Source organism: Platalea leucorodia (assembly GCF_965183815.1).
Source record: "Platalea leucorodia genome assembly, chromosome: 13".
Taxonomy (NCBI): Eukaryota; Metazoa; Chordata; class Aves; order Pelecaniformes; family Threskiornithidae; genus Platalea; species Platalea leucorodia.
Window position 1 is genome coordinate 1,736,202 of NC_138835.1, and position 23,925 is coordinate 1,760,126.

General features: G+C 56.4%; 1 protein-coding gene across 3 annotated transcripts; it reads right to left on the reverse strand.

The window, feature by feature from the left end:
- Window positions 1-10,775: 10,775 nt before the first annotated feature.
- Window positions 10,776-23,135, reverse strand: GDAP1L1 (ganglioside induced differentiation associated protein 1 like 1; the record flags this gene model as incomplete). Of its 3 annotated transcripts, XM_082326381.1 has the most annotated exons (6): window positions 10,776-11,119; window positions 13,928-14,042; window positions 14,193-14,290; window positions 16,381-16,554; window positions 19,961-20,153; window positions 22,956-23,135. In XM_082326381.1, the coding sequence occupies 6 exons, from the start codon at window positions 23,133-23,135 to the stop codon at window positions 10,776-10,778; spliced, it is 1,104 nt and encodes a 367-aa protein (XP_082182507.1). The 3 variants fall into 3 exon arrangements, with proteins under 3 accessions (XP_082182507.1, XP_082182508.1, XP_082182509.1); XM_082326382.1 differs by lacking the exon at window positions 16,381-16,554; XM_082326383.1 differs by lacking the exons at window positions 13,928-14,042; window positions 14,193-14,290.
- Between the last annotated feature and the right edge of the window lie 790 nt (window positions 23,136-23,925).

A 23,925-nucleotide genomic window follows, 5' to 3' on the forward strand; every position in this document is an offset into this window, starting at 1 on the left:
TTTCCCCAATACCCAACCCAACCCTGCCCTGGCGCAGCTTGAGGCCGTTCCCTCTCGTCCCATCGCTTGTTCCTGGGGAGCAGAGACCGACCCCCCCGGCTCCAGCCTCCTTTCAGGCCGTTGCAGAGAGCGATGAGGGCTCCCCTCAGCCTCCTCTTCTCCAGGCTGAGCCCCCCCAGCTCCCCCAGCCGCTCCTCCCCAGCCTTGTGCTCCAGCACCTGCCCCAGCCTCGCTGCCCTGCTCTGGCCACGCTCCAGCCCCTCCATGGCCGCCCTGGGGTGCGGGGCCCAGCGCTGAGCACAGCACTCGAGGGGCGGCCTCGCCAGTGCCAAGAGAGAGCGCGGACCTGATCTGTCTGTAGCATGACTCCAAGGCGATTATTTTGCTGAATATAGGGTATGATGCACTGTATTCTAATCTTGGCACGTTTCTTCTTGCCATCTCAACAGCTCTCTCCCAGCAAGAGAGCGGTAGCATTTGCAGTAAAGACAGCAGTGTTAATTCCACGCTTACCGTCAGCCTCTGAGGAGAGCTGAGTTCTCCTGCGTGTCCCCTGAGTTCCCTGGCAAGTGGGAGCTGTGCGTCCTTAGAGAGTACAAACCACCTCTCAGAAAGAAGCTGCTTCGGGAGGCTCTGTGTTTTCTGAAGTTCCTCTTTTGGTTTTGCATTAAATTGCCTTTTAAGCCGACTCTTGGGAAAATTTGCACTGATTAACTCATATTGGGTTTAACTAAATTTGTTTAAACAATGCAAATTCATTTGCAGACGTTTTTTTGATGTAATGTAAGCCCGCTCCCGATAGAGTTAAGCTAGGCCGCAAGCCACTTTCACCAGGAAAAAGGATTGTATACCCAGAAGGTTTTCTGATTAATTTCATTGAATTTAAGTTTCTATTTTACATTATCTTTATGTACCTTTGCTGTACAGACAAAGCCTCAGAACAGAAAACGCTATTTATTTAAACCGACTGACTTGCTGAAATTATGTTCCGTTTCACAAGTGTTTTGTGCCATCGCGCTATGGATATTTCTGTCCAGTTCTAACCAGTGTCATACAAACTTTTTATTATGGAAATAATGTGGGATATGGTTATTCTCAAAACTTTTATTTAAACAATGAAAGAAAACCAGTTGTAAACTTTATCGGTGTTTGTGTCTTTGAGAATCTGTTTCTGATGTCCGTGAAGATATTGCTGCTGCTCTTCGCTTCCCCGAATGATTCGGCCTCTCGGTATTTTTGTGGCTACGGAGGTGCGTGATCAAACTGACGTTGATAATTCTGCAGTGTTTGAATGGGTTAACAGAGCACAGGTTCTCAAAAGTACGAGGTATAAAAAGAAACAAAACAAAACAAGCCGTGCCTGACAAAATCAAGTTTCCTAACGTGCGCCTGTTACACCAGGCGGATTTTGTAGATAGGGAGGGTTGCTCATTGAGGCAAGGTGAAAGCCGAATCCATTGAAACGTGGGGAAATTCCCGGGGGCTGTAACGCTGGTTATGAGTTTGGAAATCCTGGCGTACGTGCCTTTCGTGGTACCCGGAGACCATGAGCCAGCCGTTGGCTTAGACGGCTCCCTCGTGCTCCAGACCTTTGCTTTGCGCTTTTATTTCAGCGTAAGTCTGTGCTTCCTTGCACTTCAACTGGAAACTAAAGGTGGCAAATTTTCTGTTCCCGTATTTGCCATCACCTTTATCTGATGTCCTTCCCTCTCCCAAGTACGCTTTCATCATTAAAGTAAAAATGCAGCCTCTCTAGGACAAATTTGCCGCCAAAGAGAAACAGTGCTGTGAGCAGCTGGATTTGATGTCCTGTGCCAAAGGCACAAATCACCAGGGATTATTAATTTGTTTCAAGGTTTTTTAAAAAGTGTAACATTTTAAAGGTAAATTTTCGTATTTGGTAGTGAATTCCAACAGACGGCAACTGTAATCACAAGAAACACTTGGTCTTTTTCCTTTTTTTTTCGCTTTTCTGCATTAAAGTATTCCTCTTGTTCCTGCAGAACTGTCTGTGTCTGTAGAATCATTTAGGGAATTTTTATCTCCAGCATCTTCCTAGCATATTACTTATTTCGCCGTACGTTTGATGATCATTTTTCGTTGCCTGTGTCTGTCTGGCCGACTTTGCGGGCTCCGTGTCGCGGCGCTTTGACAGAAGCAGCGTTTGGCCTGCCCGGCGTGGCCGGGGCGGTTCTCGGGCACGGCGCCTTCAGCGTTTTCCTCGGCTGGGGCCGGCGAGAAAGGGAGGCTCAGCTACGGCGCGGCGGGAAGAGGAACCGGGTTAGGGTTCAGTTCACTCTCCCTCACCTGGGACTCTTCCAGGTGTTTGCGTCACTGGAGGCAAGATCAGGCAAACAGGAATGTTGAGATCTTCCCTAAGAGCCGTCTGACCATTTCTGACTTTAAACATATCTGAACCCGGCGTTTGATTCTTCCTCAAAGTCTTGGTTCAAAGCCGACGTGTTCCACCGGTGCTGAATGGCGTTCTGGCTCTGCCGCTTTGTTTGCGTGTGCTGAAACTTGGGTCGTGGAGCGGCTGCAAAACAAGAATCCCGTTTTTGTGTTTGATGCGTGGCAATTCGTGGCAAAGCGGGAAACACCCAGTTGTGCCCTGTGGTGCGCTTTAATGGCAAAAACTGGAGGGGCTGCTGTGATATATTCGATGTTTTGGAAAATCAGGCTTTAGTTGTGAACGCAAGTCACTTTTCTTAGTGAACTAATATCTGTTTTTTTCACCATAGCTTAAAGCAGACCCCCGCGGCTCTCTGAAATCGGCCTTTTCCAGCTCTTTCCCTTTGATCAGCCTGTGTTTATCTCCGTTCGCTCAGAAACCTGTTCCCTGGGATTATTTCTTTTCATGGCTTCTTCCTGGAACGCAGAGTGGTGATAAACGCTCTTTACCTCTGCTAGATGCGTGCTTTTTCGTATTTTGCCTTCCCCTCTTTTAAGTATTTTGCCAAAGCTTAAGATGAAAGGAATTAATCCTAGCAAAAAAGGCTGCGGTGACCCTGAACTGGGAATTGACCGTTGTTAAAGGATCCGGCGCTGCGGTGGGGTTCACCTGGAGAAAAGGACACAGTTTATTGAAGCAGAACTGTGCCTGATGCGCTCGGACCATGGGAGGAAGGAGAAGGGAACGCGAGAGGGCCACGCGGAGTTGGCTTTGTCCTCTTCTCAGGGCGCAAGCGCTGCTTCTCCTGTAAAAAGTAGTTTCACCCGGGTGTTCAGTAGGAAATCGTGCATTAATTTGGATGTGGGAAGGGTACCTTAGGGCTTAGACAAAGTATACGATGAGAACACAGAGTTTCCAAGTTGGGAGAGCAGAAATGGAAATGACTGTCAGGATTGAGTGCAGTCCCTGAAATTTCAGGCAATTACGTAGTAACGTTTAGTCCGAAGGGGTTTTTTTTCTTTTTTAAACTGTCCTCCGGCCATCACAAAACAGAAGCAATGCCGCGTGCCTTGTAACAAGCTGAACAACTTCTCCGCAAAGCTTTGGCACTCCAATACGGCACAGAAAATCAGTAGGGGAAGAGCTTTAGCAGGGTTTCAGGAGAGCCGAGTGTCGAGGGAAAGAAGCACTCGGAAAAATGCCCTTTCTCAATCAAGCTGTTCCTGACCGCGTATCCAGCAGCAGGAGATCTGCGGTCGGACTCTGGATCTCTCTAGTGGTGGAGGGCTGGAGAAAGACAAGCGTGGAACAAAAGTAAATGCAAATGATGGTTATTTTTCGTCTCATCTCTCTGAAGCCTTTCTCCACGTCCAGTCTAGGCTCGATTCGCAGTTTGAGGTCGTGTATTCCCTCAGTCATGCAATTTAATGTATTTAATCTGTGGGAAGCGTGGTTGATGTCAGAGCAATAAATAGGCATATCCTCAATGCAGATGTCAGCTCTCTTCTGACACCTCTTCCCTGAATCTGTGGGGACCGGGGAGAAGAGCAGTGCCAAGAGGTTACACGCGGCGTGACCGTAGCAGCGACAGGCTTAGCGTCATGGCGCGGTGCTGGAGAAAAATCAGCTAAATAGGTTGTGGCTCAAAATAATTGACTGTGATGGAGAAAGCCGTGCAAAATTAATTGAAACTAAAGATGATACTAAGCCCTCAAAGCCTGTTAGCCTTATATAGCCCTATATTCTAGAGCACAAGTCTGGGGAGGAGCGGCTGGGGGAGCTGGGGGGGCTCAGCCTGGAGAAGAGGAGGCTGAGGGGAGCCCTCATCGCTCTCTGCAACGGCCTGAAAGGAGGCTGGAGCCGGGGGGGTCGGTCTCTGCTCCCCAGGAACAAGCGATGGGACGAGAGGGAACGGCCTCAAGCTGCGCCAGGGCAGGGTTGGGTTGGGTATTAGGGAAAACTTCTTCCCCCAAAGGGCTGTCAGGCCCTGGCCCAGGCTGCCCAGGGCAGGGGCTGAGTCCCCATCCCTGGGGGGATTGAAAAGCCGGGGAGATGTGGTGCTGAGGGACATGGGTTAGTGGTGGCCTTGGCAGCGCTGGGTTAACGGTTGGACTCGATGATCTTAAAGGTCCTTTCCAACCTAAAGGATTCTGTGGTTCTATGTTTCTATCCAAATGTGTGAATTGTTGCACCCAAACCCAGCAGGATTGTGCTGATTCGGGCACTCGGGGGCTGCCCTCTGTGTTTTGCGGATGATGGAAGTGAGCACGGATTCAATATGTCCTTGACAGCGTCATTCTAGGCCACAGCTCCTCCCAGCCCCGTGCAATGTTGCTCCAGTTTTGCCATAGCCTGACCTGACTGGTTTGGTTTTTAGAAGAATAGGTGTGATAGAGGTTTGAGGTTTTAAAGAATGTATTTCTTTTTTCTGTTGATTGTCATGATTTCGAAGTTGAGAGGCAGGGAAAACGATGCCAGGGTGCTTTTTGTTTTATTTTGTTTGCTGGAGATTTGGTTGGTTGGTCGGTTTGGTTTGGGTTTTTTTTTTGCTTGTGGCCAAGAATCCTCCCCATTGCTGTCTGTGGTGCTTGGCTCCGAGGGCATGGAATGGAAAGAAACTGCTTTTGGTAAGCAAAAATAGAAGAGCGTTCCAGGAGGCTTGCAGCGGAGTGACATGACCTTGCGATGTAAGGAGCATGTGCAAATCAGCGCTTAACTATGCAGAATACTTAGTTCTAAGTCAAGACGTGCCTGCAGCAGTATAAAGCACCCTCAAACCTGGTTACGCTCTGTTCTGATTGCAAAGTAGCTTTATTTGGATAACTCTCCTGGAGCTAAAAAGGATTTAGGTCGCGGGAGAGATGAGGTGCTGCTAGGAAAGGGCTGAGACAGGAGGCAAGGAAAGTAGGGGGTTGGAGAGTGTTATTTTTAAAGAAAGGCTTCCTAAGCTGTCGTCGGTCTGTGCTGTTAAGAGCTTTTTAGTGAGACTCTGTCTCCTTCGTTTCTTAGCAGTTCTTTCTCAGAAGGTGGAACTGGGAGGTGCTGTGTCCACTGATGCGGAGTTTCACAGCCCCGGGGCTCCTGGCAGCAGAAACGTCTCTGGAAACGGTCGGGCGTCCCTGGCTGCCTGCAGCAGGAGGGCGAAATCGGGGGAGCCCAGGAGGGAGGAAAGGGGTAGGGCGGGAGAGAGGGGGGAAGAAAAAAAGAGCGGAAAGTAGATCACGGTGCTGCGGAGAAAGACAAAAAAGGAGGAAAAAACTAGCGTGAGCTCCCGAGGAGTGGGTGGAGGTTGGCGCTTGGCTCGTCGATGCTCTTCAGCATCAAAGTTGCATGGAAATAGAGAGCATCTGCTTTGGCAACGGGCGCTGCTGCCTGCAGGCAGAGCCGTGGCCTGCGGCACGCGGGTTACTGCAGTCCGCAGCCGCAGCGATAGGCATCGCTGTTCTGACAAAGCAATTGTGCATCTAAATTATTTATGGCATATGTGGTGTTCTTTCTTTCACCGTGAGGCATTTAAAGCAGACGGCTTTCTCTCTGTGTAGTCCCGCAGAGGAAAGCGTGTAAAATGGAGGGTGAAAGACGATGGTAGTAAATATGTCATTTGGAAATCAGCATGAGGGGAAAAAACAGGAAAATTGTTTGTCGGGAATGCGCTTTATCTGAGAATACAAGTTCCAGTGGTTTTTTTTTCACTACTGCTTAAAACCTTAGATTCAGTATTAGTAATGGCTTGGTCTGAAAGCTCTCTGATTTCTCACCGAGGCCATGCTTTAGGAAGTGCTTCAGGGGTACGAAATCTGTCCCTGTTCACAACGTGCTTACGCAGATGCTTTCATTCCCGTTTGTAGCTGCGGGTTTGAGCTTCTGCCTGGGCGCAGGCCGCTGCTCGTGGGCTGGGGACTTTCCTCCGTCTCACCGGGGCAGAAGGAGCTTTTCTACAGACTTGCGTAGTAACGGCAGCTTCGCTGACGGCGTGAGCAGATGTGGAATTGCCCCCTTACCCTCCGCTATGCAGGTGTGCACTTAGCTCTTAGGTTGTACATTATATCCTGGTTCTTCAGTTATTTAGTTTTTAATCCCATATTACCGTATTTTGTATTATCCCTGGCCATCTCAAAATACTCTTCTCATGTTATCCCATGTTATTTTAATCCCCTCTATCTCTCAGGAACCAGAGAGGTTTGGTCGCTGTCCTTGCCTGCGTTGTGGATCCAGGCCGGGTGCTTGGCTTTGATCTTGGTGACGGCAGGGAACGCCACCAAGTGTAACCTGATGTTAAATATTTTCACAAGCGTTAATGTTTTCTGTTTGCTCTTCTCAGGTGGGAAAGTCCTTCCTTTATTTTCACAGCAGAAAGAGAGTTTCCCCTTGCTTGAAGGAGCAGCTCTTACACCATCCCCCTTTCCTCCTTAGCCGGGACGCTGAAATTGCAGTTGGGTGGTAAGGGTGGTTTTTTCGTTCAGAAACAGAGCAAGACTCGGCAATTAATTTCTGAGAGGGCCACGAGATGGTCACCATCCTAGGCAGCCCTTGGTCTCAATTTCTTTGGCAACCTGTGGCAGCCAAGCTCTGTGGCATGTTCCCTGTCCTCGGGCAAGCTTGGGTTTGAAATCCTTTATTCTGCATGGAGAGGTCTGCTCCATCCCTCGACAAGCAAAGGAGAAGGCTGCCAGCCAGCTGCAAGACTGACACGTACAGTTTCGATTCTCATAATTCAGTCTTTTGAGCAAAACCTGTAGGAGTAAAAAGATTTCAGAAGCTGCCGTTCTACAAATCTGGCCATTGGGAGCCTGTTAAACAGGGAGGGAGGAGGGAGCGACCGCTCCTTGCGTGCGGGTACCCCCAGCTCGCTGCGTCTCCTCAAGCTCCATCTCGGAGGTGCTGGGAAGGGCTTGGACTCAACAAGTAGCCCCTCATTTTCTCCCCTCTGATAATCACAAGTTCAGCAGTTCAGCACAGATACAGGCCCTCGGGTGCTTAAAAGCATGTTTTGCTCTAAAACCCAGAGGTTTTGAAGACTAAAAATGCGCTTGGGTAAATAAGTCCATATAGGGGAAAGCCTAAGGAGGACCCTAGCTGGGGTGGGATCGGGTACACAGCAGCATTTGGTGCAAGATACAGCAGAAGCCATCCCCTCTGCTGTCTAGCGCAGCCAAGCCAGTGCTTCAGCGAGAGCAGTTTGCTACAGCTCAGCAGCAAATTGTAAGGTGTCCCAGAGCAGACATTTGCTCCGAATAGCATCCCCGAGGTGCCTCACCTTCCCGCCTTGCCCCTTGGGTGCTGCTGCTACCCCACACCTTGCTGAGAGCAAAGCCTGGAGTCCTGGAGTGAGAAAACAGATTTACGCTATCGTTTTCATATTTCTGTGTGCAGAAAGCGCCTTGGGCAGCGAACATCGGGCCAGTGCCCGGCTTATGGCTGCGTAATGCGGTGCTCTCCCCTTTTCAAAGGAACTGGAGCAGAAAAAGTCCAATTAGGCTCAGATCAGCTGGAGCGAAAGCAACTTGTTGTGATGACAGCCTGTAATCACCACAGGGCTGCTTATAGGAACTGGCTAATCTGGATTGAGCAGGGTGGCGACATTCATCTCCCGCTTCGTGTCAGCGTGGCCTTGAACATCAATCCAGCCCCTGCCCGTCACAGTAATTGTCTTTTATCGCTCTCGCAGATTGCTTTTCCCCGGAGCAGAGTCCCGGTATTTTTTCATTACCGCAGCAGGGAAACAAGGCTCAGCGACAGGGAGTGGCACTGTCTTCACTGATTTTTGCTTTTGCACTGATTTTTGCTTTTTTTTTGCTTTTGCACTGATTTTTGCGTTTTTTTTGCTTTTGCACTGATTTTTGCTTTTTTTTGCTTTCGCACTGATTTTTGCTTTTTTTTTTTCACTTTAGTTTTTTTTTTTTTTCACTTTAGTTCAAAACGAAGGCTTGCTAGTGGATAATCCTAGCTGAGAACCTGTACAAAACTCATCGCCGCAGCGTCCGCGGCCTGCCGGCAGCCCCCGAAGCGACGGGACGGAGCTCCCGCGCGTTGGTCCGCGCGGACCCGCGCCTCCTTCCAGCTGCTGGCTCCGCCTGCCTTCCTGATGGTAGCTGCGTTACAACAGCGTGCTCCAAACCAAACCAAACGCCTCTTTTCTCCAGCGTTTACAGTTCTGATCTGCTCCGTGATTTTAAATTTATTCTTTGGTTTAAAAAAAAAAGAAAGAGGAGCAAAGTAACCGGCAGCAGCCTTGCTAAGCAGCTTCCCTCTCCCTCGTGCTGTCTGAAATCCCGGGAACGGAGCGAGTATTCGCTCTTGTTCTCTCGGGGTTCCCTGGCCTTGTACCCCCGTTAATATTCCTTTCTACGCCTGGCGTGTGCCTTTCATCAGCTTTTGGAGATCACCAGGGAACGTGTGCGTAGGACAACGGACAAAGGTAAAAGGGTGAAATCCTGGTAGGGGTTTCGTGTCCGTGCACCTTTATAAATTCTTTGGGGGAGTTTGGTATCAGCTAATGGCCCAGATGAACCGTGGGTCGCCATGCGTGTTCCTACATCGTTCAGATTCAGCAAAAGGGGTGACCTCGGGGGACCGACCCTCTCGTCTCCCTGTTAAAAAGAAGCAAAATAACTATTTTTTCCAAAGTCATTGATAGCACGAAGGAAATTTGGGGGAGCGTGTGTCCGTAACGCTTCCCTCGGCGGCCTCGGCCGCAGCTCCGTGGGGGCAGGCGGTGGGTTTGGCTTCTCACAGCCCGGTTTTCAGCGTGGCCCTAATCACTGGGGGGAACGGGGATAACGCGGCACCTCTGCAGCTACACAGCTCAGGTATTCCAGAAGTATGTCAGGCCAGCCTACGCAATTTATTGTGACAAGCACAACAGAAATTTGGGCGTTGTCTAATCTCTGTGTGCTCGGCCCTTGTAATTCCTGCTAAATAGTCACAATTCTGTGGCTGCCAGGTTGTATCAAGAACCAAAGCTCCTGGGAAATCCTGCTGCTTTCACATACATAAAGCTAATTTTTGAGTTGGAGGCAAATGCAATTCGTGTTGCTTCAGCCACACTTGGCACCCGTTCCTGAGCCTGGAGATGCAGCATGACCGGATCACCGGAGCGCTTGGAAAAGCAGCCGGAGGAGGTCCTAGCAGGCCGAACGCTTACAGAAATGCGCGCCTTGGGAGAGGAATACATGGAGCTTCCACGCGAGTTTTATACCAGTGCAGCACATGAGAAAAAGCACAAACCACCTGCCCATCCCTCTGCCCGTGGGCATTGAAATGCTTTGAAATAAGACGAGAAGGATGGTGAACGCATTTAGAAATGTGAAGCTGTTACTCCTCCCATATGGTTTATTGAGGATCTCAGTTTTCAAAGCATGAGTAGCAGTGAGGCCCGTTATTCTTTCCAACATGCAAAAGGCACAAGAAAGTCATCAATGTGATTCTGTGCAAAGTGTCTCTAAGAAAACACACGGCGAGGAAATGACAGAAAAGAGCCCCCGATGGAAAGGAAAGCCTAAGTGCCTTCAGGAGAGTGCTGAAAAGTCCTGAAAATGGTCGTACTTTGATTTCAGAGTCCAGATGTGCTCAGTCGGTGAAAGATGCTTTGCAAATCCGTGAAAGAAAACTCAAGAGACAGAGCCAAAAGGCTTAAAACGATAATCTCCTTCATGTGCCAAAATTCAGGATGGAAGTCAAAATGATTTATCTCAGGAAAAAAGTGCGGCAGTTAAAGACAGACATTAAATTCTTTAAAAAAAAGCCCACCAAAACCAGACGTAGAAAGTGGATACATTCTAAGAGCAGCTCAATAAAAAATATTCCTTTTAATGAAAATAAGTTAAGGAATGGATACGTGAAGAACGCAAATCCGCCTTGACTGTGACCAGCTACTGCTCCCTGCTCCCGGGAAAGCCTCCGAGCGAGCACGACAGCACAACGCCTTCTCGAAGGAGAAAGTCCTCGCTACCCGCATGTGTGAAATGTGGCCGGTGAACGATTTGGAAACACAAACGTACAGGACCGAGTATCCGAGTCCCGTTATTGAACTTGGGCGTCGGGAAACTTCCCGGGGTTCCCGTCTCTCCCGCTGGAGCCGGCGGGGGCGTCGCTTCCCGGACACGGACCGGACAACGGACACGGCCGAGCCCGTGAACCCCTGAGCCTCTCGCTGGAGTTGAATACTTAAACCTAAAAAAAGGCATTTACAAGTTGACGCAAATTTTGTTGTTGTTGTTGTCTTATTTCCTTGCAGTATACGTTTCTACTTCTAGACTATGGAATGTTACATTAAACAATATAATTATTCATTACCTTGCTTCAAATGTCATTACAGTTACTGAGGCTTCATCATAATTTCACACAGCACAGAGACACCAAACTAAACACCAAGCAGCCAGCACTAGATGTATTTTTTCTTTAAGTACCAATAAGCAAAATATCCCATTCCCCCCAGAGATCCCATCAGGAAGGAGGCTCCGAAGAAGGAGGGAGGTTTCCGCTTGACCAGCCTGAAGGCATTGGGTACCACGGCGGAGAGGAGCGTGGTATGTATATCTCCCAAAACTTTCCTGAAGGCGAAGCGTTTCTGTATCCTGTCGAAGAAGGACTGTAGGTTAGGTCTGCTGCCGTCCTCCCAGTATTTCTTAGAGAGTCCCAGAAACTTGAGGCGGTGCAGGGTAGCTCCTAACAAGACATCGGCCAAAGTAAAGACGCAGCCACAGAGCCAAAGTTCGCACTTCTGCCCTGAAGAGAGAAGCGACAGAGCAGGTAGGATGAGAAGAAACCCTGGCGGGCACCTAAAGGCTTGCTCAAAAGATCCATGAAGGCAGGGGCATTTGCATTAGACCCGGGGTGTTTTTTCTCCGCTCCCCGATATCCCAAGAGTCCAGACCCCGTTTACCAGGCTACGTGATGGAGGGGCCACAAGGCTGGGAATACAAGGTGATCGTTTATAGCCCGTGAAGATACAAATCGCTGTCTGCAAAACGGCTCTGTTGCCTCTCTCCCAAGTCAAGAGCGGCAGCAGACGGCGTCCTCCCGTACCCAGGAGGTCCCTGGAAAAGGGCCCTTGGCCCCCGTGAAGGAAGGCGCGGTGCAGTGACCCCTTTTGCTGTCTTAGTGCTTGGGGAGAGCAGCAGCATTTGTCCTTGGCCGTACCGGGAGCTGTTTCAGGAGTGTCATGTTAACGTGTCCTATTTTAGGGATCTAAGAAATCCTCAGGAATCAAAACCATTTGCTGGTCCGGCCTGGCTGCTCTCCCTGGGTGCTGGCGGGGAGGTTCTGCCTCTGTCCCCTCTCCTGCAGCAGGGACCCAGCTCTGGGACACCGACACTGGCAGCACATCCCTGCCGAGAGCCGGGTTTGGGGGAAGGCAGAGCTCGGTGCGAATGCTGGGCGTCAGGAGAGGCACCAAAGCATTGACGGCCCCTGATAAGGGCCGACCCTGGAAATAACTTCACCAGAGACGGCCAGGAATAAACCAAGCTGTTGTTGGGCTGGAAGAAGCGGGCTCAGGCCAGGATAGCGTCGAACACTCCCCCACTGCCCTTTCAGTGCTAAGGAGCAGGGCTGGGATGGAGCTGGGGCAGATGAAGGGAGGTGCAGGTAGGGAAGAGCAGCAGAAGGGGCACAAAACCCGGCCCCATCCAGCCTGAGCCCCCGGCTTTGCACCAGATCCTTAATTTTAGGGCTCTTGCACTGTCCTGTGGCTGTTGTATCTGGGAGGGAGCGAGCGGCACCTTTCTTGCACCCGGCGCAAGCACTGGTGCTGCTGGGCTGCCTGCAGGGCCAGGCCAGGGGAATTACTGGTAATTAGCAGCCCTCATTTGTAGCCGCTTGGCAGCCTGCCTAATCCTGCCAGAGGCACAGCCCAAGTGGACAGATTGCCTGTGCCTAATTAGTTAATAAATGTTTTCAGTGACTAATGAATTGTGGGGGTGCTGCAGCCGGAGCCTCCTGGGTGCTCTGGGGACCCTGGGGATGCTCCGGCTCGGAGGTAAGGGAAGCGGGGCTGAGGTGCTGCCTCGCTCCCGGGCACTGCTGTGGGCGAAGGAGCGAGCGCACGTGAGGATGGCGACTTCGGGACAGAGCCGTCATCTGGCCCTGACCCCCTGGCTCTGGGCTCGCACCCGCTGCTGAGGTCTGGACCTGGCCGTGGGGTGCCCCAGGGCAGAAGCACGGGCAAGGGCAACTCGTCCCCTCTGCATCCCCAGCGGCCCCAGCTCGGGTCAGCCTGTCCCAGCCGAGCAGGGTGCCTGTGGCAGGGGGTCACCCTGTGCTCCTGCAGCATCTCCCAGCCCTCCTGCCTGCCCTGCCCTGCCTGCGTCGCTGCGCGCCGGGCCGGCAGCCTGGGCTGCGTGGGAGGAGAGCTGCTGCACTGCGGCTCCTGGGAAGTTGCCAAAGGGCTGGCGCTTGTGCCCGCTGGCTGCCGAGATCCTGACCTGGCCGTGGGCACGGCGGGGGGGTTTGGGGGCCCGGAGCAGAGGGCAGGAGCAGCACGCAAGGACCGAAGGCAGCAGCAGCCGCCCCTCTGCTCCAGGCACCCAGGGCGTCCGCCGAGGGCACCTCATTAGGTTGAATTCTGATGAGCTATCCCAGCTCTCAGAGCAGTTAATGAGGGTGTTCGTTGGAGGCAATTAGGGCAACGCAGGGTGCTGCTCTGAACGCATCAGGGCTCTCAGCAAATCCCCAACCCGACGCCTTGCAGAGCCCGACCTTGGCACCTCCGAGGGCCCTTCGGTGCGGCCCCGAGCGTGACGCATGGCTCCCCGCGGCCGAGGCCAGCCCCGAGGGCAGGGGCAGCTGTGGGGCCGTCCCCTGATCCACTGCGTCCGGGCTCTGCTCCGGACCTGGCACCGCGGCGCTGGCAGCGGGGATGAAAGGATGACGGCGTCATCCTGGGGTGATGGCAGGACAAGCGATGCCCAGCTGTGCCCGTGCATCCCTGTCTGCCAGGGCGCCGGGGTGGCTCTCGGCAGGCACCCAGCAGCATGTATTTGATGTCGGGGATGGCTGGTGTCACTCTTTCCCACCCGCTGGCGTTTGACGCAGGCCCTGTAAAGGCTCCCACCCCTCCAGGGCCCCTCAAATTCCCGCCGGGTTTCCCTGCCAGCGGGGGCTTGCCTGCAGGACACGTCCCCAGCCCGGCGCTTTCAGCAGTCTGCGCCCCTCGCGGTGCAAGAGCCCGGGGCCATCCTGCTCCTTCCTGAGCCAGCCAGGCCATCAGTCGCTGTGGCCCCTCGCTGGGGCGGAGGGGACCTGCCATCACCCTGCACTGACTTTGGAGCTCCCACAAAGCAGCTGTGAGGACAGGGGTCCCGCTGCCCCTGTGGCAAGGGGTGCGGGGGCTCCCCAGAGCAGGGGGGGTTTGCCGGAGGTTAGTAAGACCACGGCTGCGATGACACTGGTGCACCCAAAACCAGGAGAACCCAGCAGCAGCCCCGGCCCCATTGGTGGTCACCCCATGGGGGATGCTCAACAGATGCAAAGCCATCAGCCAATCCTGGTGTTGCACCTCGGAAAAACACCCCAGAAACGCATCCCAGTGCCTACCTTGGTACTCCAGTTTCCTCTTCTCCAGCTCAGCCTCGATCTGGTCTAGCACCATCCCCAGTTCACCAAGGATCTTCTTCAGGTAGTTCACGTTGTCATGCTCCAGGATCTTGGCCTGGGTGGAGATTGGGATTAGGATGGATGGTTGGATGGACACGCATCCTTGCAACCGTGCAGGGACGTAAGGGCATCAGGTGCCCATGGAGCGTCCGTGGGTCGTGTCCTCCCACCGCCAAAGAGGTGTGCGTGGCTTTGACTCACTTACCATGAGCTTCTTCTGCTTGGAGAGGTAGGGCTCCGATAGCTGCGGCTCCTCTTCGTGGTCCAGCTTCATCAGCTCCGTGCTGGCGTTAGCTAAATGTCCTGGGGGGAGACAGAGAAGGGGTGGGGGGGCTGTGTTTGGCAGGGGTAGGGATGACTGGTAGCAAAGCACCTCGTCCTGCATGTGAAATAGTGTTGTGGCTCCAAGAAAAACACCCCGGAGAGCTAAAATGGGCTTCCTGCTGCCATGCTGCCATGCTGCCATACGGGCGGGCGGCTGGGGCATCGCGCACCCTCCCGAGGGCACGTGGCTGCTTCAGCCCTCCCGTCCCCCGACGGCAGGGCAGCGCTGGCGGCGGGGTACGGCAGATCCCCCTCCCTGGCCACGGCGAGCCCCAGCTCTGCGGGTTTCGGGGCGGGGTTCAGCTCTTCATTTCCTCTGCTGGACTCGTATTGGAGCTGCTAGCAGGTCTCTGACTCTCACTGCTTTAAGAACATCCCTGAGCTTCCCCATAACCTGGATCCGACAGCTCCCTCCCCAGCAGGTCGATCCTTTGGGATGTCCGAGCCGGCTGCCCCGACGCGGGTGTGCGTGCAGAGCAGAGCGGCGCAGGAGGGGATGCTCCCTCCTGAACGAAGCTGTCCCGTCCCGGCTCGGTGTCCGGGGATGCCATTCGGTAGCGTGGAGCCCATCGCGAGCATGGGAGAGACGCCCACCTTCATCCCTCCCAGGGCACGGGGAGGATGCGAAGGGCTTTGTGCAAGGGAGCTAACGGAGGGAAAGGAGCAGAGTAAATGGAAGAAGAGAGTAACACCTTCGGGACGACATAAATTACCCGAAGCTGGGCTAATCTCTTCCTGCCAGGGCCATCTGTCTCTCCCTCCTTGTTCCCTCCAACGAGGGCTTGGCTCTGCCGGTGTGCGGCGGTGGGAGGTGCCAGGGCTGGCCGGGGCGGCAGCCAGCAGCGGGCTGCACGCTGCCACAAAATGGTGAAACTCCATTTTCCACCACGAGCCTTGAAGGTCGTGCTCGCCAAGGCTCCCAGCCGGCTCTCCCAGGGCTGTAACTTGGAGGGAAGCCTGGATATCACCCTGGTTTCAGTCCCCTGTTCCCCTTGGGAGAGCCTGGCCCTCGGTTCACCCTCTCCTTGGGACACAGCTACATGGATTTGCCTTGGCACCCGCTGCAAGGGGGCAGCCGAGCCATCGCCTGGGCGTAGGGGACGTGCTGGGGAGGAAGGGCACCACCGGCACTGGGGCATCCCACGGACCTGCCCGCAGCCTCGCTGTTGCAGTGGCTTGGGAGAAATGCCACCAGCGAGGAGGTTTGAATGGGGAGATATTTTTAAGGACCTTGGCAGAGTGCCGGGGAGGTGATGCGAGGCAGACGGGGACTGAAGCCATCACAGCAGCGCCCTTTGGGGAGGGGACAGGCTCTGCACCCTGCCTCTGCCCAAGGTCTGGGGGTGGAGGTGACGCTTGGTGACACAGGGAAAGCCACCTCTGCGGGGTGCCGGCAGAGGCAGGGCAGACGCTGAGATATGCCTCAGAACAGCTCTTTGTGTGCGAGTGCATCCCATTTCGGAGGGACCATCCATGACCCAGACAGCTGAAGGGACTGGGGGTAACGGCGTTTGCTACGGGCACAGTTTGGGTCCGGAGCCTAAAGGAGGGGAGGGACGTGGGGCACGCCGGTGCCCTCCTGACAAGGTCACTTTTCTGGCGAGGGACTCTGTCCAGGAGCCATCCTTGCCGTTGAGTTATATTAAGCATCGTCAATGTTTCATGAGCGCTTGAAGGTCAGGTACAGAGTCTTATGCCGATTCATCCACTCTGCAACTCAGTCTGGCTGTACTCTCCCACCTTTGCCCTTAGAGCTATTGGAGGGAGAGGGGACGTGCGGGAGAGGGAGCAAATTCACGTGCCCTAGAAATACCTGGGCGAGAACCGTGGCCCATGGGAGCCTGGACAAGCCCAGGGTTAGGAAGCCTCTACAGGGTGCCTGTAGCTCCAAAAGGAGCTGTGCTTTGCCATTTCCCAGCTCTGTCCCTGCCCGTGTTGCTGGAAGGGGGAGACGAGCAAGAGCAGGGTGGCTGGCCGGGCTGCGGAGCCAAACCGAGCCTAAAGGAAGGGCTGGGGGAGCCGTCCCGCTGGCGCTGGCCCTGGGCAGCCCCGCTGGAGAGGCGACTTACTGCGGATCTCAGCGGTCGCGTACTTTGGGATCATGGAGTCGGTGGTGAGCTCGGGGTGCAGGATGCAGCCGTGCGTGTAGGCGTCCATGGGGAGCGAGTCCAGCAGCTCCCGGTACTGCAGCACCCGCGAGTGCAGCAGGCTGCCCGGCTCGGGGATCAGCTGGGTGACGTTTTCTGCAAGGGCAAAGGGAAAGGTGTGAGCGGGACGCTCGTCGGTGGCTCGTTAGCCTGCGCGGGACGCCGGTGTGCAGTCCTGGCTTGAGCTACCCCGGAGCAGGGCTGGCTGTGGCAGTGCATCAACTCAAAACCGTGCCCCACGCTTGGCTCTGCCCTCTCCCCGCTGCCCGTCCCAGCCAGGAGCGCATCCAGCCCCTGCTGAGATGGGCAAACCCGCAGGACCAGAGGGATGCGTCCGTGTGTCGTTAGCCCCCGCGTCCCCAGGAGCTCAGCATAGCAAGCCCTTTGCCTCTGCAGCCCCCGAGTTTGAACACTGTGGTTTCACATCTCCGAAGGGGAACAAAATCATCCTGTTCTGCAGAAAAGACCTAAACCACAGGGATTTGGGATCTCCTGAATTACGCACTCGTTACACCAGTGGCAATGAGGCACCTAATTCTCTTGGGCTTCCTTGAAAATCCCATTCCAAATGGGTAATCAGGGAGCTGACGACCGAAGGAGGAGCCCGGCACGTCTCCCCGCCGCGCTCAGCCGGTGCCTCCGCTGCAGAGCCGTCCCTCGCCCCGGCCGGCCCTGCTCCTCCTCACCCCGGTGGGTTTTATTCACCCTTTGCAGGCAGCAGTTTGTATCCTGCTCTTTTTATTACACTTTCAGCTCAAAATACATGGCAGACGACACCACAAGGAGCGAAAGGTTGCCCTTGTCTCCCCCAAGAGTATCAGGTCTATTTTTTTACGGGATCATAAATGTTTATGGCATTTGCAGATAGCAGTTAATAAGTAGTGAGTAAATTTACCCGCAGGACTCGGTACACCCGGTTGCCCACATGCCGTCTGCAGCGCGGCGCCCACTGCTCGCCGGCGTCTTGGGCTGAGTTAAGGCGCGTCGGCAGAAGGACTTTGGCAGACATGGCCAACGCGGCTCCTTCTCTAAGAGCCTGAGCTGACAGTTCTGCCCGGCCCCGCTGCCGGCGGCCGGAGGAGGGCTGTGGGCACAGCCTGAGGATGCCCGCCCGGCAGAGACGCGCGGCTCGCCCTGCCCTGGGCAGCGTCGCGCTGGCCGGCACCCGCAGCTGGACAGGAGCCAGGGAAATTCGGGCGGCTCCTATATTGCAAAGCTCCTAGCAGCTCCGATTTGGGGTTGTCTCTGCTGGCAGGCTCCGTAAAGTTGTTCTGACCGACGGGCATCGGCGATACTGTCCCTTGAGCGAGGGGAGGTTTTGGTAGCTCCTCCCTGCCCGCGGGCTGCTCGCTGCCTGCCCTGCCCTGCTCTCCAAAGGGGGATTTTCCATCACAAAAAAGCAACTGGCTGAATGAAATAATAATAACCACCCTATAGCCTGCGTGCTCCTTCCACGGGGCTCCCGGCCAGCACCCGATGGGCCGGTGCCGAGGCTGGAAACCAGCACATCCAGAGCGACTGCCCTGGCCGGCAGTGAGACGGAGCGACCACAATGAAATAGCGGCGTGCTGGCCACCGGCCCGTCTCCTTCAGCACGTCCCAGGGAGGCTTTTCGGTGGGACAGCGCTCGTGCTGCCTCTGCACACCACGGCGGACCTGCACATATGGGCTGCTGCTGCATATAGCCAGCAAGCAATGGGTGCAAGGGTGGGCTGGGGGCTGCAGCCCTCGGAGGAGCCCCTCACCCGGCCTCTGAGAGGCGTTGCCACCAGCCAACCCATCAGTGGCTTCTTGGCACTGCTGGGCCGTGCCGTAGCGAGAAGCACCCTCGAAGGTGGCTTATGGGCACTATTCACTGCTTTTTTGGGGAAAGAAAACCATTGCTCAGCACACCGCCCTGTACTGACAGCTGACCCTCAGGGTGGGTGTAAGCAGCCGAAGGCGGCCATGCTCCCAGCCCAGGGGAAAATAAACCGCAGTGAATACGCCTTCCTATCAAGACATTTGCAAGCTCTGCAGGTTTCGGCCAGGTGGGCGATTCCCCCTCGGACCAGCGCCGTGGCATCCTGGTAACGCTTTTGCCAGCTGGCGCTGGTGGGTGACGGCTCAGGGCAGAGCACGCAGCAGGGAGCGATGCTCCGGGCCCTCCTCCCTCTGCCCCAGAGCTTCCCTCTCCATTTCTCAGCAAAAAAGGTAAGAAATTGCACCTGGCTGGAAAAATCTCGATGACGGGAGTTTCCCAGCGCGCGGGCAGCGCTGTGCCCCCCTCCCGCTGGGGACAGCCTGTTGTCACATATGCTGGGCCACCTGCCCTTCGCAGAGACGGGGCGAAGCGGTGCGGGGACCGCGGCCCCATGGATCGACGGTCCCCACTGTCCCTTGGCCTTGGGGCTGCCGCCGGGCAAGAAAGCGGCTGCCGTTCCTCAGGAGCCGCTGCTGGCACGGGCCCCTCCTGACCGATCCCGTCCCCGCCGGCGAGCGAGCATCGTGCCTCTGCCGAGCAGCACCGCCGCGGCGGGGCCGGGAGAGGACAGCAGCTGAGCTGGCAAGACGCCCTTGCTTCGGGAGCTATTTTGAGATGTTTTTGATGTCTCTGTTGCAAGGGGGATGGATGCTGGGGCGAACGTCGTGATGGCACAGCCTGAGCTCCCTGCTCAGCTTTGAAGCCTCCCCGGCGGAGCGTCCCAGCCTGACAGCCCGCAGGTTTGGGGAAACGAGGGCGAAGGGACGCGAGATGCCGGGGAGAGGCTGTTTGCCGCAGCGGCCACGCAAACAGCCGCCATCGAGCGCCATCTCAGCATCCCGGTGCGCCGGGCTCGGCCAGCCGCTGCCCACAGCCCTGCTCCGGGGGGAATATGAGCATCCCTCTCCCGGCTGTCCCGTCCTCTGGGTTTGTGTCACATCATCCTCCCGTGGTCCCCAGCACCGCTGGCTTTCTTTGACTTTAAAGAGGCAGTTTTCTCTGAGCCACAGCGGCACAGGGGTCGGCAGCGTCCCCTGCCCATGGCCGGTGGCACTGGGCTCATCGAGGAAGGGGAGAAGGGCAGCAGCACCCGGCCCAAACCCACCTTCCCTCAGCAGGCCCCTTACGGGGAGTTACTGGGGTTTTACACCGTTACCCGAGGCCAAACCACAAAGGCAGCCAAACCCAGAAGTATTTCCACGGGCCGTGCCCCAGCTGTGGCTCTGTGAGATGCCACCACGCACCACGGGGACAGGGGCAGACGGTCCGGCTTGGGAGCGTGGCCTCCAAGGCAGAAAAAGAGGGGACCCAGCTACGCAACCCCCAGAGCCCCCCAGCAGCACTTCCAAGGGACATTTGGGGATTTCTGCTGGAAATCCTTCGTTTTCATGGGAAAATGTCAAAGTTTGAGGAGGGCTGGTTTTTTGCTGCTCTTCTGGGGTAAAGCTGTAACTTTAAAGGACAAAGTGGGTGCATTTGGCAAACAGCGTCTGGATTAGACCCGAGTTTCCCGCAAGACACAGCCCCCCCGCCCCTTACCTCCCGTGAAGTTCTTCTCCATGTAGTCTATGATCTGGTTGTAATCGCTGATGATGTTGTCCCTGTGGATGATGACGGGCACCTCCTCCCCCAGGTTGAGCCGCATGAACCAGGGCTCCTTGTGCTCCATCAGGGGCATGCTGACGTCCCGCTCCTCGCAGGGCAGCCCCTTCTCCGCGATGACCAGCCGCACCTGGGGCAAGACGCCGGGGAGAAAGGGCTCAGCCCCACGCCCCGAGAGCCCTCCCAGCACCCCGAGAGCCCCACGGCCACCCCACCGCACCGTCCTGGCCCTCCCCTACCGCTTAAGCACAGCTACGTGCCAGGGCACAGCCTCATCACGCAGCTCTTGGCATGGGGCAGCTGCAAAATGCAGGCAGCCAAGTGAGGATTTCCCTTCCCAGCAAATGGGGAAGACCCAAACCCATCCTAATTTCGCGGGAACATGGACCGTCCTCCCTCTGGTCACCGGTGGCCCATGCCACAGGCGGCTGGAGGGGCTGGGGGGCTGAGAACCCATCCCTCGGCAGCGGGCGGAGGGAGGCAGCAGCTCCCCAGCTGGGGAGAATCAGTGACTGCTGTGGGTCCCAGCACATACTTGAGGAGGAAGAGGAGGAGGAAGAGGAGGAAGCAGAGGCTGCAGCAATGCTATGCTTTGCACCCAGTGGGTGCTACTGCCCAGCTGAAGGAGGCCTGGATGCTAACTCAGGTATGCCCTGCTCTCGGGGGTGGGCTCTGGCTTTACCAGGCCAGAGCAGGGAGACGGCTCCGTTGCGTGGAGGGTTTCAAGCAGCCGCTGCAGCCTGCACGGCATCCCTCCTCCTCACCCTGCCACCGGCCCCGGGCATTGCCCACCGCCTTCGCACCTCCGATGCCAAACCCGCTGCCCGGCCCCGGGCCAGCACCGCTGGGGTGGCACCCGCCCGGCCGGTGGGTGGGAAAGCCGAGCCCAGCGGTGCGGAGGGGCAGGAGAGGGGCTGGATGCGGGGCACCGTCCCCATGCCCATCGCCCGCGGACAGCCCTCAGGGCTGATGCTGCTGCTTGGCTCGAGATGGTGTTGAATACGCACTCAAGGATGGCATTTTAGGCTTCTGGGTTATAAAAACCTGACCGTTATGAACCAAGTGTGTCAAACAGGCCAAAAAAAACCCTCGGGGGATGTGAGACAGCCACGATTTACAGAACCACTGAATGAGGGAAAAGCGCTTGTTTTCCTCCAACTAGCAGCAGCTAAAAATACAACTTAACAAATATAAGCATTTCTATGAGTACTTCAGAGTTCCTGGGGAATTAGTCATTAATTATTTACAGGGATGGCAAATTAATTTTTTCTTTTAAAGTCAAACAAGGAAAAGCCTGGGTCCCTCAACTGCAACTTGCTCTTGGCCTTTTCCTCCCAGCTGGTGGATAAACCCCAGCCAGGGGCACCCGGCCCCGAGCTCCCCGCGCTTCCCCCTTTTGCTGTCAAGATCCGAGGCCGAAGGCCTGGCAGGAGGCAGCGCGGGCAGGAGGCAGCGCGGGCAGGAGGCAGCGCGGGCAGGAGGGCTCGGCTCGGGGTAACCCCGGCGGGCGAGGGGAGCCCCTGCCAGCGCCCCGAGGCGGGGTCCCAGCCAGGGGTGATGAAACGTGCCCGGACCCCCCGGCCGGTCCCCGCAGCGCCGGCACGGCTGCCGTGAGGCATCTTGTGTAAAAACCCAACGCTGGCTGTAAAACTCCAAAAATGCCTCTGCGGGCAGGGCCGGGTGCTGGCGGGGGCTCCGGATCCCTCCCGCAGACAGCCCCAGCGCCGTGCAGGGTGGTTGCGGGCAGCTCCCGGGCCAGAGCAGCAAAAGCTTCGCCCGCAGCCGGCTCCGAGCAAAACTCCGCAGTGGGTTCCCGTGCAGCCCCCGCCGCTGCCCGTCCTGCGATGCCCATCACACCAGCCTGCGCTCATCCCCCTTCCAGCGAACGATCTTTCCTTGCAAGCAGCCTCAAAAGCAAAGCTGGAAGCGGTGCCAGGTGGCCCTGTGGCTCTAGGCGTGCCCTGCCCTGTCCCCAGCGTCCCCAGCCCCCCGTACAAGAAACCCCGTACAAGAAGTGCCTTAACCGCTGCCTCCCTCCTGCCGGCGGCCAAACGGGCAAGACAAAAAAAATAACGGGCGGGGGAGCCGGGCAGGAGCATCCCTGGGCGGTGCGAATCGGGAGCCCGTTAGTCCCCCGCCGCCGGTGGCGGCGAAGCCGACCATGTGCAGCCACCCTGCTGCATTGGGCGTCCTCCCCCTCCTTTGTGCCTGCAAGCAGGAGCACAGGGCTCTGCCCTCGGCCTCCCCGCCGGGCTGCGGGGCTCGAGGGGCCCCGGCACCAGGGGAGCTTCGTGTTCCCCCCGCCCCGAGCAGCCCATTCCCCATGTCATATATAGTGTGGGAACGATGCGGGGTTTGGGGCCGGGAGGGGAAGGTGGGGTTTGCTACGCAGCCGCTGTGCTGCAAAATGAGCATTTACTAATGCCTGGAAAATGTGATTTCTCGCTGGGGCACCCCGGGAATGGGATTTCCAGGGTGCTGCTGCAATGTCAGGGGCAAATCGCTGCCTGGCAGGGGGCTGCGTGCTGGGGAAGGAGCCAGCTCGGGGGCTGCCTCCCCCTCTCCCGGCGGCAGGGTGGTCCCGGGGCCTGGCTCAGCCTTTGTCCGCGCTCCTGGCCACGCCGGGGTCGGGCTGCGAGCGAGCACAAAGCCGAGGCGGCTCCCGGTACAAGCCGCGATCCCAAAGCAAAAGCAGGATTTGGCTGAGCCCCCCCAGCCCCATCCCCTCCCCAGGCAGATGCTGTTATAACGCAGAGCCGCAGGTACAAAAGAGCTGCTGGCCGCACGCTGCCGCCCTCGCCAGCCCTGGGGATGAGCCCCTGGCTCTCCCCGCCAGCGCATCCCTCCTCCCCAGGCAAGGGGTTGCCCTGGGGACTGGAGGCGATTCTTCCCCGGGAACCTGGCCGAGCGATATTTTTTTTTTTTTTTTTACCTTTTGTGAGCTGAAGGACTGGGTCCAGTGGTACAAAACCAGTCTGTCCTGGGATTTGAGAGCGGGGTCTGTCGGGTCCTGGTTTTCTTCCCCTTCTGTGGATTTCCCCGCGTCGTTCTCCAGCGCCGAGATGGGCCACCAGCTGCAGTTGGTGGGAGTAACATTATTGGGAGTCGCCATGACAGCCTGCGAGCGAGCGGGGAGAGGGACGAGGAGCGAGCGGCGCTAGCCCAGCATCACATGGGCTCCCGCCAGCAGCATCACGCCCGGGGCCGCTCCGTCTCCCCAGCTGGGGTGGGCAGCGCAGGGCGGCGGGCGCCGGGGGTCACAGGAGAGGACGGCGGCGGCGGCGGGGGTGAGATGGCAGCCCGTCCCCGCTCGTGGCGGGGCTCCCACGGAAACACGCCGCGCTCGCAGGCATCGCTTCGATAGGCGAGTCAGCAGCGGAGGCTCCTGCTGCCTGCCTGCCTGCCTGCCTGCCTGCCTGCCAGCTCGGCAATCCGGGCCAGCTCCAACCCCTCCGCCTCCTTAGCAATATTTTGCAGCAGAGATTAAGATTTTTTTTGACTGGTTTAGATAGGGCAGATGATATGTAATAAATAGCTACATGATGGATACTGGCTTTAAAATGTCTAGCGGGTGTCTTGCCTGCCTTGCAGCCTTCTTGAAAAGAAGCAGCAACGGCTCTTTAAAGGTATTCAGTGATTTTTGGAGCGCACAGATTAATTACTGCGTAACCGGGGTTCTGTAGCCTGTACCAGGGTAGAGCCCAGCAGCCCTTGCTGTGTGCCGGAGCCCCGGGGTGCCCGGCCAAACCGGACAGCCGTCCTGCGCCAAAGTGGCCACGGCTGGGTTCGGTGCCAGAATTAGCAAGGTGTGTCGCCGCTGCAAACCGGCCGGGTTTCTGCTGCTCCGAGCGCTGGGGCTTCCGTAGCTGCTGCTCTCCGGGGGCTGCGAGCATCGCCCAGAG